General features: G+C 39.8%; 1 protein-coding gene across 1 annotated transcript in view; it reads left to right on the plus strand.

Moving 5' to 3' along the window:
- Nucleotides 1-21,520, plus strand: part of ldlrad4b (low density lipoprotein receptor class A domain containing 4b) — a 130,618-nt gene that overhangs the window by 13,640 nt on the left and 95,458 nt on the right. The window contains exon 2 of the mRNA XM_053326720.1: nucleotides 19,181-19,321. Within this exon, the coding sequence (XP_053182695.1) occupies nucleotides 19,181-19,321 (141 nt within the window). The remainder of the gene's footprint in view (nucleotides 1-19,180; nucleotides 19,322-21,520) is intronic.

A 21,520-nucleotide genomic window follows, 5' to 3' on the forward strand; every position in this document is an offset into this window, starting at 1 on the left:
TCTCAGCTTCATGAGATCTGTATGAATAGGATTTAGTACCGAAGCCTCCACCACTCTACTGTACTGTACTGTACAGTTCCTTCAGGCTGTTTTGCTCCTGCACCATGTCTCTCACCATCCTTAATGCACTGGACAGACGATTGAACTAAGTAGATTGTAACCCTTTTTACTAAAAGTTATATAATATAATAAAGGTTGTAGGGGATATAGTAGGAGTGATACTTATTATGGGCCTGAATCAGAAGTCTAAGATGGACTACGGAGCTAGGATAGACCAAACAATACACCAGAATCAACAACATGACACAATATATCTTTCTGGAAGCACACATACATTTGATCAATTAGAAAGGTACAGTTTAACATGCCGAAAAGGCTAAAGTTATGGTGCTTAAAACAACTCAAACATTCAGTGTGTAACAGATATGCAAAGATTAAATTCATAAATATAATAGCTGATTAAATACATCAGCTAAATGTATATATTACATTGGACAAAATTATGTTTCCACTTTAAAATAGCCGTTAGCAATCTCATAGCTAATACTTTTAGCATAAGCGAATAGCATTAGCCCTTGTATTCATTAGCATTAGCGGCTAGCTATCTCTAAGTTTGGCAAAAGATATCTGACCAATGCAGATATTAATCGGCAACTAGAGACAACAGGCTGCTCTTACTCACATAGGGTAGTTATGTTTAAAGAAGTTTTTTAATCTGCGTTAGCTAACAGAGCTAGCCTCTTAAATTCATAAACCGGAAATTAACACTAATTAAGTAAAATAAATGTTTATCTTTCCAGATTAAGTTGTATATTTTACCTCAATGTGCATTAATCACCTATCTTTCTCTTTTTTTCCCCCTTTTTTTTGATAGTGACATTTTAGCACAATTACTTCATATGATTGAACAGATTTCTGTGTAACATCATTTCCTATTTAGGTAAAATTTGATATGCATAGGTTATTTGACTGGGGTTACAAGATGATAATAGGCAACAGCATCTAATTTACAACCGTTTCTAAACCTTTTCTTGCCTAACTGTTGTCTTGTTGGCGCAATGCAGCTTTTTTCACTGCGTTTTCATTTAATCAGCGTTAATTTGTTTAACTTGTTTAGAACAGCCAGCCAGACTGCCTATCTGCTCTCATTCAGTTGTTGATGTGATGGCTGAGGTTACTGAGTTTAAGACGTTATTTTGGCTCAGCCTGTCGGCGCTGCCTGCCTGCTGAGATCCTCTGCTAGGTTGGCTAGGTAGTGCGTGGGCGTGTGTGTGTGAGCATGTGTGTGCATGGGTATTTCTTTGTGTGTGCACTTGTGTGAGTGTGTGTATTTCATGTGTGTTTGTCTGTGTTGCGTGCACGTGTTTGTGTGTGTGTGTTCCTGTACCTTATTCATGTGTGTGGGCGTATGCGGGGGCAGAGCTTTAAAGCTGACAGTGAGCAGGCAACCTGAGGATATATTTATGAGATTTCTCACTGTCGACGTTAACCAGTGAATATTAACCTGATGCTCTCTCAGCACCTTAAGCTGCAAAACACACAGAGCCAACATTTTCAAATTTTCTTTCTCATCTGAGTAATGCACTGATAAGTCTGTTATGGAGGAAAGCGCACAGAGAAAATGGGAAGAGGGCTAGGTCAGACTGCGCCATTATTGCTGTCAGGTGATTTCATCATGATAAAGATATAATCCATCTGGTATCTAAATGGATGTAGAGCCATGTAAGCCTTATTATGTATTAGCTCAAGGCTTCATAAAGTGCAGCATGGGGCCATAAACCCAGCAGCACTGCAGCTTTAAATCACTCTGTCAAGGATGTCCAACTCATTCTCATCTAATTACATCTAATATAGATTAAAATGTACTTAAGATAAACGTGTATTTATTAAAAAGTGGCATTTTTGAACATTGACAGAGTGAAGATCATTTAGTTATGAGACTACAAGCACAAAACAAATGTGAGTTCAGCGTCTTCGGAGGAAATGACCAGACACGATATTTGATCTGTAGAAAAACAATACAGGAGGTGAGTCTCACTTTGAAAATAATAAACATTATCATCATATGGCTTTGTAATAGTCTATTTGCCAGCCGATAGAGCCTTGTTGTGAACCTGGAAATATTAAGTACCTCAAAGTTTTATGTTAGAAATTTCCTGCATGAAACTGCTGGATGCTAACTTGCATTTTTGGCAGTTTGCATCAGTCAGTCAGCCAATCAATCAATCAATCAATCAATCAATCTTGATATATATAGCATTAAATCACAACAAAAGTCATCTCAAGGCACTTTACATCTCAAGGCTCTCTAGAGCAGGTCTAGACCATACTCTTTAATTTAATTTAAAGAGACCCAACATTCCCATATGAGCAATCACTTGGCCACAGTGGCATGAATAGTGTTAGTTATCATATTTACTTATATGAATAATATTTCAGCAACTGCTTGGTCAATTTGGATAATAATGGGATGAGGTGGTTTGGGATGGTATTGAGGATGCTGAATCCATTTCTGACATTTTCAAAATTAAAAATATCTGTTTGAATCAGTGGCCATATTTCAACTCTGCGCAGGCCAATTTTGATGAATTTTGAGCCGATTTTAAGGGTTATTTGTAAGCTTAATACATTGGACCTGAATTTCAGAATCAACACAGCTCAATGTGATTGGTGTCAATGTTGGGACGTAACATTTCTCAAGTTGTGCTCGCAGGTTTTTTTTTTTGCCACACAACATTGGGTCATTGAACTGTGTCATTATCGTTGTGGTTTCTGGGTTGAATGACAGCCGGATAGAAAGGTCAAATACAGCTTCCTATATATGGATTATCGTCTCAATGCAAATAGGTTGATCAAATAGAAGCAGATAACCATGAATGCAGTGTGTACGTAGTTCATATTTCATTTCTGTTTTTCATATATAATATCTCTATACTAAACCATCTCTTGGGGTGGATTGCTTCATCATCCCAACCCGAACAGCTCATAAGTTCTGGCAAACAGAAAGACTGTGGCTGCTGCAACAACCCTGCCTTGAAGAGATGCTACCCTATTTCTTTGCTGCTGGTCATCACCATTACTTAAGATGGATCAAGTTGAGCAGGTTATGTGTAAATCCAATTTTTCAGCATCTGCTCCCATCTCTCCAAGTCATTGGATGAGATGTACGAGCATTGGATAAGACAATGAAACTCAACAGACACAAAGAAGAAGGTAAAGGATGGCAGGAGTTGGACGCTAGCCCAATGGACCGTGCTAAAATCCTGATGGGAAAACTCCCACCCACTCACCACAGAGACTACTAGCCTCCACCATATCATAGACGGGTGGAAAGGTGAATGTGGAAGATGCACTGAAGGTTGGACGGGATATATTCACATTGTTTTCTTCATCACCTCCTGAGGGATTTTCTGTGCCCTACTCAAACAAGGTGGTGGACAATGGAATTCAAGACAAAAGGAGTGAATGTCAATGGGATGATCACATGTGGTCTTGAGGCATTGTTTGTTCGGCTGCTGGTGGTGGGGAGTAAGAGAAGAATGGAACTCTCTGCCCTATTTGATTACAAGCCTGGCCTGGTCCCTCCATCCATCATGGATGATTATGGATGCCTCAAAAAGGGTAACAAGTCTGTGATTGTCCAGCATCTTGAAATCTTTGTTCCCAATCCCCATCCACCAGGCATTGCTTTTCCCTTGATGCGCCGCAATTCATCTACCACGCACTGTGGTTAACCTTGCATCCAGCATGGGGCACCAATTTAATTGCCCCAAACATTTGTCATCATTGACCAGTATGAGCAAGTCTCTGCCAAGGACCACCAGAGGCAGAGAAGAGCCAGGGAGAGCTCCACAAAGTACCAACTCTCACTAACTGCCCTTCAATCTAGTTGCAACAAAGTGATGAAGAACAAGACAAACAAGTGGAGGCTGGGTGAGCTCATGTGCACACACAGCATGCTGTCTTGGATTCAAGCCCCATTGCTCCTGCTGACTAGTAGCTGCAAAGCTAAGTTAAAGCCATGTACAATTGCAAGGAGGCTTGGCCTGTTCCAGCTACTGCTTCTGTAGAGGTTACGAAACTATATGGTTCAACCCACATACACATAATCACAGCAAGAAGAGCAAGACAACAAGAATGTAGAGTCTGGACAAGATGAGAGGTTTTGTTTATAACAGAGTAGTAGAAGTTGAAGGCACTCTTGCTTGATGAAAGTTTATCACTTATAAACACAGAGGTTTCTGCTGATCATTTTGAACATACTTGTGTTTTAAAACCTTTTCAAGGTTCTACCTGTCATACTTGTATTATAGTCCTTTCTCTCTTTAATAATGAACGTTATTATCATAGATTGTAATTCTCTGTAGACACAAAGGAGAGAAGACAGATTGCACCCACATGCTGATTAATTCAATATGAACAGTCTGGAAAAGACAAAGTAAAGGTTTGCTTTTGTAATGTTTGACCTCTGTTTACTTCGACCCTGAGGTAAACACCAAAGACTAAAGACCAACCTTTTTAAAAATTCAATTAAAGTCCAACATTGAACATACTGAAACTACATTTGAAGTGCTAGCACAAGTTTTTATCATATTAACTTAGCAGAACAGACTCTCAATCATAGTTAACCCTGTTTTTTACACTCATCCTCTTAATGTAGAGTTTCATGGTCAACATAGACTAACTGTGACCAAATCACACTGTGTCTGTTCTCAAAAGTACATTCATACAGTAACCAGATATGTCTTCCATCTCCATTGTCTCCACTGTAAACATGATGGCAGACAGATGCTGCTGAGGGCAAGGAGAGAGACGGTAACTGCCACTCTCATAAATGTATGCAGCTGTTTGCAGCTGCAGTCTGAGCTGACTGTCTCAATTTGCCACTACAGGTTGTCATGACCATGACCATGGCAACTACAGAAATCTAACCAAGGTAAATTCAGGAGCTAATTTTACCTCTATATAAATACTCTAAATTATACAACTCAACTGCAGTGAACAAACATATCAATTAGAGTGCACTCAGTAGAGTACAGATCTCCACCAGGTGTGTATAGTTAAAATGGCGGTAAAGAACAAAAATGGGGATTTATTCATCTCTTGTCAGGCCTAACTGTAGTGGATCATAACATATCAAGCATGGAATTAATCACAGATGTTCCATTTCAAGATGAGACCGAACATTTCTATGAATGTCAGTTTTAGAGTCATAATAAAGGGCAGAATGTGGCCTTTGACAGTCTAGATAAGCCTTGTTTTTAGCCTAGTCGATTGGTGGGAAAGCCTTTTGGTATGTCCTAACATGTATTATAAAATGAACTGCTGAAAACATAGAAGTCTAACCTTTACAATAGGCTCATAAGCATATTGTAAAGGTTATTTAAGCATATTTACATTTATTTGATTTCACAACACTACCTGCACTCAAGGTACTGAGATTAAGCACCAATTGACCTAACATGACAACAAGGCATTATTGGTTGTCCCTAGCAGAAACATACCAAACTGAACCCGTTGTTGATTACTTTTGGCCCTGACCAGTCAGTGAAGTGGTAACAACAGTAAATAGGATTACAAAAATATTTTTTTCCGAAATTGTGAATCACGGCAACCTCGAAAGGTCCTTGAGCATACAGTCGTAATTGTGCATAAAAAAATATTAGGCCAATGGGTCTAGTAATATGCAAGATTAGCTGCAAACAGATAAATATATGCACACATAATCTCCTGCAACATCAGCTTCAAAGTTTAATCACACAGCTCAGCCAATTAGATGAGAAAAGTTGGCTACACATCAGTGCAAAGAGAGCAAAGAAAGCACCACGTGATTGGCTACATGTAATTGGCTGCAACAAGTTTCTGATGCCAGTAAAGAAGGTTTAGAGTGAAGACAATATGACAAAAAATCTCAGTTATCTTCCCTTTTTTCAGTAATACACTTCTAACAAAGTCAAATCCAATGCAAATCCCCGATTTATCACAATGCATGAAACAACGTAAATATGACAAGCCGGCGAGGAATAATCTCATAGTCAGTAATGAAACAAGACAGACTTTCCCATCCTTATTCATATCACAAAGAATCCAAACTGTCCTCTTGGCTGAGGCAACAGCATGCAACTAAATTATACCTATGTCTGTTTTTATCTGAAAGTTAGACAGCAGGAGAAAAATAAGGGGGGGAAGTACAGAGGAAGCATCAAACATCATTTACTGGTTGGCTTTTTTCTCCACTTCTCTTTCTGTGGGCAGCAGCTGGGATAACTTCACACTATGGCTCAAAGGTGAAGTGCACTGGGGTCGTGTTATATGCATACTTACAGTATCTTTGAGGAAGCATACCCGGTTTCTATGTGCAAATAAGGAAGTCACACAGCAAGCCGATGAGAGTGTGAAATATCCAAACTGCACTCAAGCAGGAGCCATGTAATTAGCATGTCACTAAACTTTAGTACAGAGAGCAACACCACTGCACACTGTTTAAATAGTAGACTCTCCTCACCTCAGTGCTCATAAATAATACATAAATAGTGTGGAAGTAAGAGAGGAGAATAAAGCATCATCTAATCTAAAAGCTACATGCATTGATGGAAAGTAACTAAGTACATTTACTCAAGTGATGCACTTAAGTTCACTTCTGATGTACTTGTACATTAATTGTGTATTTACATGTAATGATACTCTCTACTGTACTTCCACTCCACAACATCTCAGAGGTAAATATTGTACTTTCTACTCCACTACATTTACTTGACAGCTTTAGTTACTTTTCAGATGAAGATTTAACACAATTAATAATATAACAAGCTTTTAAAATACAAGACAAACTGAAAAACTGAAACATATTTGTGTATCAGAACTTTTTTCTTCTTTCCTCTCCCATTAATCATCTCACCACCCCTCACATGTATCTGCTGACCCTTTGGAGGGGCCCCACCCCTAGGTTGGGAACCACTGGACTAGACTAGCTAACATGCTGCTCTAACACTGATGCTTCACTATTAATAATCTAATGATGTCATACAGTACCAGTATGGACACACTTTCCCATTCACTTGAATGAGAAAGTGTGTCCAAACATTTGACTGGTACTGTATATGATAATATATCAGTCAAAGAGACTAAACCACTTTTACTGCAATACTATAACTATATCACTCATAATACTGCAGTACTTTTACTGTAATACTGCATACTACATCAAGCTCATAATACTGCAGTACTTTTACTGCAATACTATAACTATATCACTCATAATACTGCAGTACTTTTACTGTAATACTGCATACTACATCAAGCTCATAATACTGCAGTACTTTTACTGTAATACTGCATACTACATCACTCCACTCATAATACTGCAGTACTTTTACTGTAATACTGCATACTACATCACTCATAATACTGCAGTACTTTTACTGTAATACTGCATACTACATCACTCATAATACTGCAGTACTTTTACTGTAATACTGCATACTACATTAGTATTTTTACATTACTGCAGTATTATGAGCTTGATGTAGTTAAAGTATTACAGTAAAAGTACTGCAGTATTCAGATCCTTCACTTAAGTAAAAGCACCAATATAGTAATGTAATACTGCAGTACTTTTACTGTAATACTGCATACTACATCACTCATAATACTGCAGTACTTTTACTGTAATACTGCATACTACACCACTCATAGTACTGCAGTACTTTTACTGTAATACTGCATACTACATTAGTATTTTTACATTACTATATTGGTGCTTTTACTTAAGTGAAGGATCTGAATACTTCCTCCACCACTGTCAGTAGGGAATGTCATTTTACCATGTGACTCCTGTCAACCCGTTGCATCAACCTTAAATCCTGCATAAGAATGCATTGAGCATATTTTCTGCTTCATAAAAATTCATGCATAGCTTTTACTGAATATTTGGAATCCTGCATTGTTTACATTAGCTTGCAGTCTTTTCTTGTGTGTGTGTGTGTGTGTGTGTGTGTGTGTGTGTGTGTGTGTGTGTGTGTGTGTGTGTGTGTGTGTGTGTGTGTTTGCTTTCAGAACATGAGATAGAAACAACAGAGAACCTGCTCGAGCAGACTTAATTAACAGAATAACACTGCCGATCAACAAATATTGCCATTCGTGGATCAGCTTCCCTCATAATGTGTCAATGCAATTTTGAACAGACGGCTACTGCAGTGTGGGTGATTATACATTTTATCACTTTAAATCACATACTTGTCCAAACAGTGCCTTTATGTGTAGAGTGGCATTTGCTATAAGCGTCACGAATGCAGCGTGACACATTTGGTTTGAAGGCATTTTCTTCTTATTTTTAAAGTGACAAGAGAGATGTGAGCAACGTGACCCCACATTCATCGCTTCACATAAAGGGGAAATGTACAGGAAGTGTCTGCAGGGGCCAGCAGGAGGCCCCGAGACAAAGTAGATAGAGATGGTTAAAACAGTGTAACTTTGCTTCTGTATAGCGTGACTGCATCTCCCTGAGGCATACACAAGTACATTCACTTCCTGTCCAGAACATGCACACAAACACACACATGCACACACACACACACACACACACACACACACACACACACACACACACGCACAGCAGAGCAGTAGTGATGCACTGTCTGGACTGCAGAAAGGAGACACAGCCTGAAGGTCCCTCTCTACTTCTCTCTCTTTCTGTCACTTTTTCTCTCGCTCGCTCTCTCTCTCTCTCTCTCCTTCACTACGGGTGTCAATTGTGCCAAGTCAGCACAACTCTGACATGCTTAATTATCCTAGTAGAGCCAGAGAGGGGAGAGGAGAGGAGATGGGGAGACAGGAGGCGGACGAGTGGGGGAGAAATTAGGGAAAAGGAATGAGACGAGAGGATGGAAAAAGGAGAGGAGAAAGTCAAAAGCAGGGCAGGTGTAGGCGGAGAGGGAGAGAAAGGAGGATGAGAGGAGGTAAAAAAGAAAATAGGAGCGAAGCAGAAGGACAGCAGGTTGGAAAGATGCCCCAATCCTTCATGGCTCACAGACGCATCTGCAACACATTTATTACCTTACTGCCCCGCAAAGCTGCTGCTCGCCTCATATCAAGGATGCAGGCTGGAGGGCAGAGAGAGAGAGAGAGAGAGAGAGAGAGAGAGAGAGACTGAAATAAAGAGAGTGATGGAGACCGAGGGGACATTAAACAGTCTGACACACAATTCACAGTTACCATGGAAAATGCAGAGCGGTCTGCAGGATGTACTGTAGCAGCATTTTAATCCATGTGCATTAGACACACGATCAAAACAATCAAGCAGGATCAAATGTTAAAGCGATGTTTTAATTTAGAGCACATGGGAATTGCGGGGGAGCGTTATTTAAAGGGACACTCCACAGATTTAAACATGAAATTAACCATATGAACAAAAAAAAGGTGACATTGCATTCAGAAACTGTGCCTTTTAAACAAGCTGTTTGATCTTCTGTAAGGTTGTGATGTCTCAACTGTAGGTTCAATATTTGCCTTGAAGGATATTGGCCCCTAATGAAAGAAGCTAAATGTTTATTTATGTTATTTAGCTCATTCATGTGCGCTCGTTTAATTTCAGCTCAGTGTGAGAGTCTCTACTGTCTTGCTTTTTTTTCACAATAAAATGCAGCACTGTGAAGGCCCTCCAGGAGAGAAAATGTACGTTGCATGTTCTTGTATTTAAAATAGAGTTGGGTCCCTCACCCCTCTATGCCAGCTGGCTTTTCACTGGTTATATGGGGCAGCTGTAAACACTTCCGAAGTGGCCAGACAACACTTTGTACACACTAGTTCTTTTTGCGTATGACCCAACTCTTAGTCCTCTACACCTTTTAGAGACCATCATTTATAAGTATCTGAAATCTTAATTTAGGTGAGGAATTGCTGCAGTAAATGTAAAAATGGTGCCAGACACATTTTTGGTTATCATGCTAACATGGCAGATATAATGTTTCACTATTTTACTTACTATGCCAGCATTTCCTGAGAACTTAACACAAAGTATAGTTGAGGCTGATGGGCATGTCATCAGTTTTGCAGATATTAGAACATAAACCAAAGTATTGGACAGATTGAGATGTTGACCTGAAGATGGCACTAGATTGAAAATGAAAGGATCACCAAATTAAAATCATTCTGAAAACAATGTGAATGTGTGTACTTGTTGAGATACTTCATGTTATCCTCATGGTGGCGCTGGATTAAAAGTCAGGAGATTATCATGGTTATGAAGGTTCATCCTGTAGGGACCATGAATGGGTGTAATTTGATGCCAATCCCTGTAATAGATGTAGATATATTTCACTGAATAAGTGAAAACTTTGACCTGCTGGTGACACCAAACAAAAAGTTACCCAAGTCAGAAGGATTCATCCTCTGGACACCTTGAATATCTGCACCAAAATGTGATTCATCTAATTGGCAAGACAAAACCAGAAAAAAGATCATTTCAGATCCAGCTTCTATGACTCCAGGATGTCTCCTATAATAAAAGTGAGTGGACGAGTGTTGTGGCATTGGTGAGAGAATGAAATACGACTTTGACTCTTAGTACCAACATTAATGTCAGCACTTCATTAGAATGATAGAATGCTTCAGTATAATCTGTTTTCTCCACATATACAATCAATACTGGGAGTCCTGCAGCCTGTCTGCAGCGATGGTGAAATAGCCTGACTTGGACATTAAAACCGGAGGACATAGAGGCGTTCATGTTTCCTTTAATGGCCCTACTTATTGCCCTCATACAGACTGAACTGTATTAACATCGTGCCACAGCATACTGCGCCACAAACAGCCTCCTCTTTTAATGCTTTATAATGCTGCTGGTTTGAGAGCAGCGACTGCAGCAGCAACAGCCCACTGACTCTCATTTACTCACACTCACACATAGAAACACACAAAAACGGCCCAAGGACACTATGATAGCCACGCACACACACACACTCACACACACGCACACACACACGCTCACACACAAACTGCTAAAAATGAGTATCCGGCCCCCAGTCTGTCACTGGCAAGCGACGACTGCAACACTTTGTTATATCACAAGCTTTGCCACACACACTCGTCAAAGCACAATTCACGTCACACATTTTCTGTCTGAGTCTGCATGAGCAGTTTTCTTCCCCACTGCGGGATTTGGTTTCTCCTTGTTAGAGAACAGTGCAGGAGTTGAAAGGAATAGAAAAATAGCTATAACAAAAAAAGAAAGCCCTCTGTCTGACTCTCAGCAATCACTTCTTCACAAAAAAAAAAGAGGAAAGATTCCCTTTAGAGATCTTTTGATGAGAAACGTTGTCTCAGCAGAGAATGAGCGGTCTAAAAAGTCAGTATCACACGTCCTGTAATACTCTGGTGGTGTTATAATAGAGAGGTCAATCTAGTTTGCTTTTAATGTTTAGTTTCACTCTTCCTCTCACACTCTGCTACTTAATAATCCTCCTCTTCCTCCCTCCTCCCTGCTACTCCCTCTCTAACTTTATCATATCCTCATTATCACCTTCATCCTCGTTCATCTCATCACCCACAATCTTATCATCATCATCATCACCACCACCCCCGTCTTCTCCATCTTCCTCTTCCTCCTCCTCCTACTCCTTTTTTCCTCCCTCTCTTCCGCTTCCTGTCTGTTGTTGCCGCCGCTGCCATCTGTCCTGTTTTTTTTGTTTTATTTTTTTCAGCTCCTCGTCTCCTTTCCTCTCCTGGTCCTCTTCCTCCTCCTCCTCCTCCTCCTCCTGCCTGGCTTCCGCTGCAGAGCAGACTGTTTTCATGCTCGCCTGTCAAGGCGGACATGCCGACAGATCAGCTGACTGACAGACAGACATCAGAGGAGATGACGGACAGGCGGAGAGGAGAGGAGAGGAGGCAGACGAGTAGGTAAAGAAAGAACGTGAGAGAGAAGATGGGGGAAGGGTTATGTGAATTATGATGTACAGTAATTGGATCGGCTAAGTTTGACAGTAAAGTTTTCTCAGTTTGTATGCCAGTTTTTATCCAGATTTGATTTCAAATCAGTAATATTAATGTGACACATCGCAGCGTTTTTGTCCAATATTACTGGAGCATTATTGTGATTACTGGTCCATGAAGTCTTATAATAAACTGCCTCAGGAGTTGCTGCACATGTACTAACATGGTGCAAATGTCGTCAGCCAAAAGTTAAAGGTGTTTTTTTTTTAATCCATTGTCAGAAATCAATTTTACTCCATAATTTAACTTCTGTCTGCATCTCCAGAAAGTTTTAATATCATGTAATAAACCCTGTCATATGTCCACCCACACAGATCCTCTCATTTATCTGGAATAATTACCGTAGATCTCTTCAGTTTGTGACTCTTTTTGGTCTGAACTGGTGTTTCAGACCCTCCCTCACTCACTTTGAGGTCAATCAGACTTTGACACTCAAAATGGCAAAGCTCTCAAAGGTCCAGAGAGCAATTTGAGGGCGGAAAAGTGCAACACCACACGCGCAATGTGACTTTTTGCAATAATACATCTTCAGCTAACCCCCAGCAACCAAACTCACACACAATGGTTGCTACCTTCCAGCATGGATCACCTTATTGTTTATCTCTCACAGCAGCCAGCGCTCTTTTGTACCGCCTGCATTCACTGCAATCACTTCAGACCCTTCAGACTCAGTCAAACGAGAGCATGTGTTGTTATAAATAGATGCTTACAAGTCCACAAAGGTGCACAGGTGCTGGCACTGGTGCACACATAACTTATAGTCTGGAACAGCTGGAGCAGCTATTGGTTTGCTCTGTTGTTGTAGAATGTGACTTCTATAGATTCATATTTTAATTGTATCCACATTTCTATCACTTGTGTTCTTTCTTTGGTCCTTAGTCTCTTCTGATGGATCAATCTGTTATCGGTCTCCACTCCAGTAGGAAACTGCGGTAATGTTGTGATGTATATAATAAGTCCGATCAGCTGCAGCATCAAATCAATAACTGATATCTGTTAAGAGGGCATGTTGGTTGGTTAAAGGCTTCCGTGAAGGCTGCTCTCAATAATCCTCACTCCTGGATCCTCAGTCTTCAGAGCGGAAATTAGAGCTTTGTGATGACATTCAAAATGGAAGATCAGAACAAATACTAGCTCAGGCTAGGAGCGAGGAACAATCAAATAAAGGACTAAAGGCCACTCTAATAGACTGAAGACTGGGGTGTAGGTAGTTTCCTGATGTCCTCTCCAACTCTGCCTGTTGAATCTTGAACCAGGAAGCCAAACCAATCCCACAAGCAGAAGGCACAAAGAGAAGGATGTAGTACCATGAAGTTTGGTTACATCACGAAATTCCCAGCATAGCTCCACTCACCTTCAGCCTGACTCCAGGTCTAATCAGACTGTCATTGGAAACACCTGTGGATGTGCTGGGAGGTATTGAATGGAGGCAGATACAGGAAAAGCCTGGATTATTTCAGATAAGTCTTGCTAATTTAAGTGAGATTTCAGTTCCATTGCTGTAGATTAATATAGGATTTCCTGCTCAGTAACCATGGTAACTTATACTGCAGAACTAGCCTGTTCTGTAGCCCGGCTCACTGTCAAGCGTAATTTAGCCTGTGTGTCAAAGAATGTACAGTACGATGGACGGAAGCAGACTCCCGAAAGATGATTATCGTCTTTTTGTGCTTGTATCACTTATGTCAGTTTTTCATAAAGAGAAGAATTTTGAGAGACTTTACACAGACATACCTCTTTCACTCAATCCCCTTTTTATTCATGGTCACCTTCATTATGGAGTGAATCCTTTTGATTTAAAATATTAGCATTTATAATACAAGAACTAAAACTGTGCCAAACTGTGTTGAAGTTCTTTATGTATTTATTCATTCATTCAGTACTATGGCAACAAAAAGAAAATGAAATGAAGTCCAAACCATGACCCTCCGCTGTCTTTAAATGCATACTTATATAGACACCCTTTGCCAGTTTCTTTATCTCCAACTGCAACCTTTGATGATGCTTTTAAATCAAACAGACATCCTGCACAAGAGAAAATATGTCATAGAGTTGAATATGTTTTTGGTAATAATTAGATGGTAAGATGGTTCTCCATAGTTTTAAACACACATCTGATATGATGTAGCCTACTCATAATGAAGTTGTAGTCAATGATCTGTGCTGATTTCTTACTTTACCCACCCAGATGAATCCTGTTACTCTTTAGACTTGTATAACTTGCACATATTATCTGTCAGCTTTCCCCCCCCCCTCACCTTGCCTTTTTTGGTGATGACTCTTTCATAGTCTTCATATAGTTCCATCAGCAGGGTTTCATCCACTGCTGAGAAGAAGACCTCTCAGGTTTTTCCATCTTTTTGTAACATATTATCAACTTTTTGACAGTCGGCTGTTCTTGGGTGCACAGTGTAAGATTATTCAAGCCTGGTAAGACTTAATGTTGACTAGACATGGGTGAACTATGTTAGTGGAATGACTTGAGCTTCAAATGAGAGTCAACATTAATTCAAGCCAGGCCTTTTCAAATGAGCTGCAATGATGGAATACCAACCAACATTTTGCCCTTTTCTTTATTTCACCTAACTCAACATAACTAAACTGCACCCATCCAGCATATGGAAATATTATAGATGTCTTGTACATCATCGTAGATCCAGTCTAACATATTTAGGATTTTTGAAAACTTTAAAACTAGAATTTGAACTAAAGGTGTGTGACCTTTAACAATGTCTGAATCAACAATATGTTTATAATAAGAATAATAATGAACTTTATTTCCGTAGCACATTTCAAAACTAGAGTTACAAGGTGCTTTGCGAAATATGAAGTAAGGATGCAAGATAGAAAACAAACAACCAAATGATGTGTTTATGTGCTTAATTAACATTTTTACTCTAATTGATATGTGCAGATCACAGTTTGACTCAACAGCAGGCAGAGTGTCTTTATTCTTTTTAATTCAAATAGACTCATATGGAAACTCAACCAATTTCACCAAGTAAAAAGTAAAGGTGATAAATGATTAAAGGAGAATATTAAAAGCAACTATTTAGCGCTGCATTTTAATCAGGTCTCATATTTGTCTGCCACGGTTTCAAAAAAAAGCCAACTTATTCTTTTGCTTCAGTGTGTTTGCGAAGCCCTTTGATCTGCATCATTATGTGAAATGTCCTCATTAAATATATAAGATGTATTATTCTAATTATGATGAATCAAAGCAGAAAGGGCAAACTTTAAATGGCAGATTTCAAGAGACAGTCTCAGTATTATCTGTCAAGGTTTCATTGTGTGAAGGGAGATATAGTGTTTATCATCAGCAGCAGATATAATGTGCAGCTTCTGTCGGCCGTGACCTCTCATATAGTTTTAATTTAAGCTGTCATATACAGTAAGACGCTCTTGTTTAACAGTGTTCTTATGAGCGCTTTTGTTTACTTCGCGCTCGTTTCTTCATCCTTCACTTTTAAGTGTGTCTGACACTGATGATCAGATCTTGGCAGAACTTTGGAGGGGAATTGTTCATCTCGGCGCTCTGTCTGTCTGGCATTTTCAAATCACACTAATTAACCTGTGCATGTCTGTGTTTGCGAAGAAAAAGGAGGGGTGGGTGGGGGTGGGGGGGTGTCTGCTGGAGACAGGTTTACTGTTGCCTTCGTATTCCCCCGAAATTTCAGCTCTTCGCCGCAAATTCATGTGACAGCTAAAATGAGTCTCGCTGGAGAGGAGGAAGAGGAAGAGGAAGAGGAAGAGGAGGAGGAGGAAAAAACAAGAAGAAGAGCAGCAGCAAAGGATGGGCCAGAAGATGAGGGGACAGTAAAAGCAAAGACACAAAGTGAAAGAGGATGGACAGAGAGGGGGAAAAAAAGAAGGGGAGGGGGGGTAGAAAGACAAGATGGGAGAGTAATAGAGAGTAATAGAGCTGGAGAGAGGAGAGGATAGACGGAAGAGGAGGCTAGACGGACGAACAGAGTAATAGATGAGACAAAAATGAAAGACAGAGCGAGGAGAAGGCTGGGCAAGTCACTGAGGCTTCACTAATTGCCACTCAGAAGAAAAAGGGAGAGGGGCTCTTTCCAAAGAACGGTCATGCTGGTCTGTTCTTTGAATTGGATCTCTGTTCCTGGCTTTCTTTTTACTCTCCCCTCCCCTCCCCTCCCTCCCTCCGTCCCTCCTACCACCACCACCACCACCACCACCACCATCGTCTAGACAAGAGCAGAACAAGCTGTTCTTGTTATGGGAGGAAGAGGAGAAAATGTGCAGTGTCATTAGGTCGCTTCACTGCCAGCCGGGCAAATCGGAAGGACTCGCACCAGGGAAGGGCCCCGCAAGGTGTTTGTACATGCAGGTACAGTACGAGCCGCCTGTGTTTGTGTGTGTTGATTAACTGCGACAAAACACAGCGGTCACCCCCCCCCCCCCACCCCCACCCCTACACCCCCACTCCCTCCTTCCCCTTCTTCTCCCAAACCCTGATGAATTTCATTAAAATGTTTCCTTCCCCTCTTCCCCCCGTTGATTACTTTTTGCCCCCCTGTCCACCATCTTTTAACTCGCCAAAAGAAGGAAAATTTCTCCAAAAACCCCCCCCCCCCCCCCAAAAAAAGAGGAGAATCTCCACCAGAAGTGTGGAGAATCTGGCTGAGGCTTGATTACAGCGGTCGATTAGACCTGCGTAATCACATTAAGTAATGAGTTTGGCGTGCAGGAGTCAAGGCTGATTTGTTACTATGGCAGAGACATCATTTCTCTGAATATTTCAGTGGGAGTCGTGTAAATCAGTCCAATCTTCTCGGCGGCACGCAGACGTCAACGGATGAAGCACGACTCATTTGTTTGAGAGCAAATATGTGAAAGAAAAACTCTGAACAATACTTTCTTAATTTCTTGTGTTTGTTTCCACTCTCCACTCTACTCTCTGTGTAATGGCTAGTGTTTTCTATGCTTGAAACTACCTGGCTGCAGGTGTGCTGTGTGCTACTTCCTCATACGGCTGTGCCTATGTAACACACACTCAAAGTGAGCAGTGCATTGACATTTCACACTCTTACCCATACTTATCATTTTTGCATCATCACTGTCAGCCGTAGAGTCACACAATGAGGATTTTGATCTTAATCCACGGCCGGTCAACAGCAATCTACAGTTAAGAAAAGGTTAAAAAAGTGAAAACTGGACATTGTTTCTGCAATAAAACATTCCTTTTAAGTGGTTCATATCATTTTTTTAAATTCTATGAGTATCGACAAATAAAATTCTAAAATTGCTTTAACTGTAACGGAACTCTCGACTCCTAAAACACATACACATAACAAACGCTGTCAGTCTTTTATTCCCTTTTTCATTTTCCTTCAGTTATTATTACTGAAGTGCAATAACATCAAGTGCAATTTTAATGGTGACACATTAATAATGAAATGTGGATTGTGGTATTTATTTATCTATTGAGTCAATGCATTGAATGTGTTTTTTTATACTTGCATTGAACAAGAGTAGCTCTCCAGCCATGCACAATGGCAATACAGGCTTTCTATTCTATTCTTTTCTATTCTATTCTGCTTTTTACATTTCTAGAGCGAATGAACTGAGACAGAAGTGAGGGGGAAAAGCAGCAGGCAATAGAGAAGAGGAGACAGAAATATGGAGGAAGTAAAGAAAATGTTACTGATTCAAGGCTAAAAGAAAAACTGAAGAGAGAACAACAGACACAAATAAATGCAGAAGGGTTAGGGACAAGTTAGTGTACTTCATGTTACACAAAAAGAGGACAACCCAGTATCGAACATTACTTTTTAGGACCTTCACAATAAAAGGATTGTCCAGTTTAAGATAACATGTATACTTTCACACAGGCTGTTATAAGTCTGAATGGATTACAACCTGTGCAAAATTATTAATATCTGTGACTTAACACACTTAGCACTTCTCATTCTGCCTGAAAATACACAACTTTGTTATATATTATGACTGGAAAACTTTTTTTATGATTTCATTTGGCGTTTGTATATAGAGTGTATGTAACCTACTGAAGATGCATAGTGTCATAAACCCAAACAAACTCTTTTTTCCCCCCTCCTTTTTTCTTTTCTCAACTCTGCGTCAGACTCTTATCATTTATGTTTCGTTTATTCTCTCGTCTCTGCAGAGACTCTCAGTTTACAGCGTAGCTCTCAGAGAATGGCTGCAAACCACACACTTGACACTCGAGGGAATAGAAACATGGCCTTGCTTTCCAGTGCATCAAACACTTTGTTGTTGTTATTTTCACTCATGATGATTAAAGTTCAGTGTGATTATTCATTTCCCTCCAGAACATATATATATTATTTACTTTTACATTTATAGGTTGGAGGTGTTTTTTTTGTTTTTTTTTCCATTCACACTAGATAGCGCTTATCTTATATTTAAAGAGGGAGTGGGGGGTGGGGGGGGGGGGGGGGGGCGCATTTTTGGTAATAACCATGACAGAAGCATATTAGGGTTCGGGGCTGCAGCACATCAAAGGCCTGCTTGAAAAAAAAAAAAGCTGTTTATTTATTTGTTGTTCTGAACGGGAGAGCATTTTTTGTCTGACCTTGTTTCTGTATGAACTCAACCCATTAACTCTGCTTTGTGTTTGAGCTCACAGGCAAAAAAAAAAAATCATTTTACATGACCTTGCACATTCTGAGGTATAGATAACGGGGAGAACTGCACCTAACAGCCCCTTTATTTGAGCATTTTGTTGTCCGTACAGTTTGTCAGTGCTTTTACACGCTTTAGAGAGCGCCTGCATGTATTACTATTCAGTGACACTGGTGTATGCGTGTGGGCGTATTTTGTTTAACCTGTTTTTTTTTTTTTAAATGCACACCTCTTGTAAATATGTATTTTTATCAGAATGGTGATTTTTTTTTTTTTAACTGCCAATTATTGTTGCGAAAGGCTTCACAATCCAATTTATTTATTTTAACCACAATATTCTTCAGAAAAAGGAGCAGATCAACTTTTTTATTATTACTTAAAATCAATACAAACTTGGAGGCCTTGAATGAACAAAACACTTTGTTTGCTGCAGTATTCACCTTTACCTTGGTCTGTGAACGCAGCTCTTTTAAAAAAAGAAAACCAAACATTTGAAATATTTGTGCTAAAGAATGTTTGCTTTTTTCTTCCTTCTCTACTTGTCTTCTTCTCTCTGGCGACACAGAGTGCAAGTTCCACTGCACCAATGGGAATTGTTTGCGTCTGGGCTCGCTGATCTGCAACCAGCTGAATAACTGTGGGGACAACAGCGATGAGGAGAACTGCCCTGTGGTCACCCAGCACCCTCCGCCGGGCATCTTCAACTGTGAGTGCCGCAGAGCCTGCCTTCTTTCTCTACCTCACGTCGTCAACAGTACAGATAAATAGACGCTCACATCTTTCACTTAACCCTCTTTCTCGTCTTCCTACCTCATCTTCCCCCTCTGATGTTTTCTGCTCTGTTCTTCCCTGAGGTCTTTTTTTTGTCGATCCCCAGTGAGCACATATGATGCGGAGGCTGGGGTGCAAACTGAGGGTTGCAGTCTTTCTTTAGGGCATGATACTGCAAATTAACTTTCCATGGAGTATAATGAGTTTTCTACAGTAGATTTTCTAGGATACAGCTGTTTTGTGGCATATAGGTTCAAAATGTGGTGAACTCCAAATTTATTAAGAAGCAGCGTTGTTGTGTTCTGTATCCACAGGTTGCACAGGAACACTCAGTAATCAATCCTAGTCTAAACACATACATAAAAATGCCTAAAGGATCAACACAGCTCATATAGTAAACAATAAAACCCATAATGAGGCCTTTGAGGAAACACTGGCTGAGAGTGTGATCATTCAAAACAGCTATAAACACTTCTGCCTTCAGACATGTTTGAAAAACAGGCTTTTTCTTTTCAAGCATATCCCAGCAGCAGCATTTCTTAAAAATACTTTATTAGGCTATTTTTAAAGAAATTATTAGGCATTTTCAGAAATGGTTATCTTGCCAAGAGTTAGATGAGAAGATTGATACTGCTCTCGTGTCTGTACACTACATATGAAGCTTCAACCAGAGAGTGGTTAGCTTAGTTTAGCATTAAAGCTGAAAGCAGAGAGAGACAGCTAGCTTGGTGCTGTATAAAAGTTAAAACAAATCTGCTTCTGTACTTTCACTTAATATTTTGGGTGCATAAGTGTGTTCATACTGAGAGGTACTGTATGGAAAAATGCGGTGCACTATGAGTACCTGAATGGACTCAAAACAGTCAAAAAGTTGAGTGTGGAACTATGGACACGGTTGCCATTTTGGCTACGTAGCAGAAGGGGAGGAACCATTTTTCTAACAGGAAATAGCGGTTGAGGACGTTGTAACTACAGTGAACATCGCTACGTTATACTAATGCATTATACATGGAGCACCACTATACTGTTGTCACATAAGCCGTCAGTAGGTTTATTGGGTTCATTTAGCAGTCTGTAATGATTTGGTTCTGCGAATTTTAACGCTAGCTTGCTAACTAGCTAATCATCATTTACAGTCAGTACACAATGGCCATGTTTGATTTGAGACACAGCAAAAGCTCCAGAACATCACTAGAAGTCCAAAAAATAGCACTGCACCTACAGATTTAGCTAACGAGATATAATGTGTTAATATGACTAGCTGTTTCCCCTGTTTACTATCTGCTGGTATGAGCTTTTTATTTACCAGCATTTCCCAAAATGTCAGACTACTCCTTGATGGAGGAGGTCAAGATGGATAGAAGTGGGTGAGTGTGAGACCAGAGACTACAATTTGCAACTATTCAAGTTATTTTCTTTTAATAATTACTACAATCTTTCTCTAACCTTCACCTAGTAGTTTTAGCTGCCTTAAAAACATTCATATGAATTCATTTTGTAATGTTGAGATTTGTATGGGTCAGTTTGGAAGGCATTAACAAAAAGACATACGCTTGTTGTTAAGGTGTGAGGACTTGACAATGAAATACAATCCATGAAGAGACTTATAAGACATTAAAACACAGCATGATAGTTTGTATTACTCACAGGACTTTACAGGTATGGAACGTTATCACATTATTTTTTCATTGCGTTAAATGCGTGGTAAACAGCAGAAACACAGTGGTCTCATTTGTAGCAGTTAGCAACTAGGAAGGGCTAAACTAAGATTTAAGCTCAATTTATAGACCACAGATGTATAGAAGATAAATAGAGCATAATGTGTATGAAAAACACATTAGGCAACAAAGGTAAGTTTCAGATAATATAAATGAAGATAGTGTTGTAAAATGTTATACCATAAATACAAAACACAACGTTCCAATATCAGTTTCCCTGTGTCCCAGAGTTCAAAGTTCAGAGTTTTGTATTTCCAAACGTTCAGTTCCCCACACTGTGCAAGGTTTTGTTCAGTTCAATTATAATCCAGATGTCAGGAACTCATGAATAGCTCACCATCAAAGCAAGTTTCCAGGTTTCTAGGCAACACAAAAACCTGACCTATAAAAAAGGTCGGGTGATAATTAACATTCAT

This window comes from Scomber japonicus, chromosome 10 (genome assembly GCF_027409825.1).
Source record: "Scomber japonicus isolate fScoJap1 chromosome 10, fScoJap1.pri, whole genome shotgun sequence".
Lineage (NCBI taxonomy): Eukaryota > Metazoa > Chordata > Actinopteri > Scombriformes > Scombridae > Scomber > Scomber japonicus.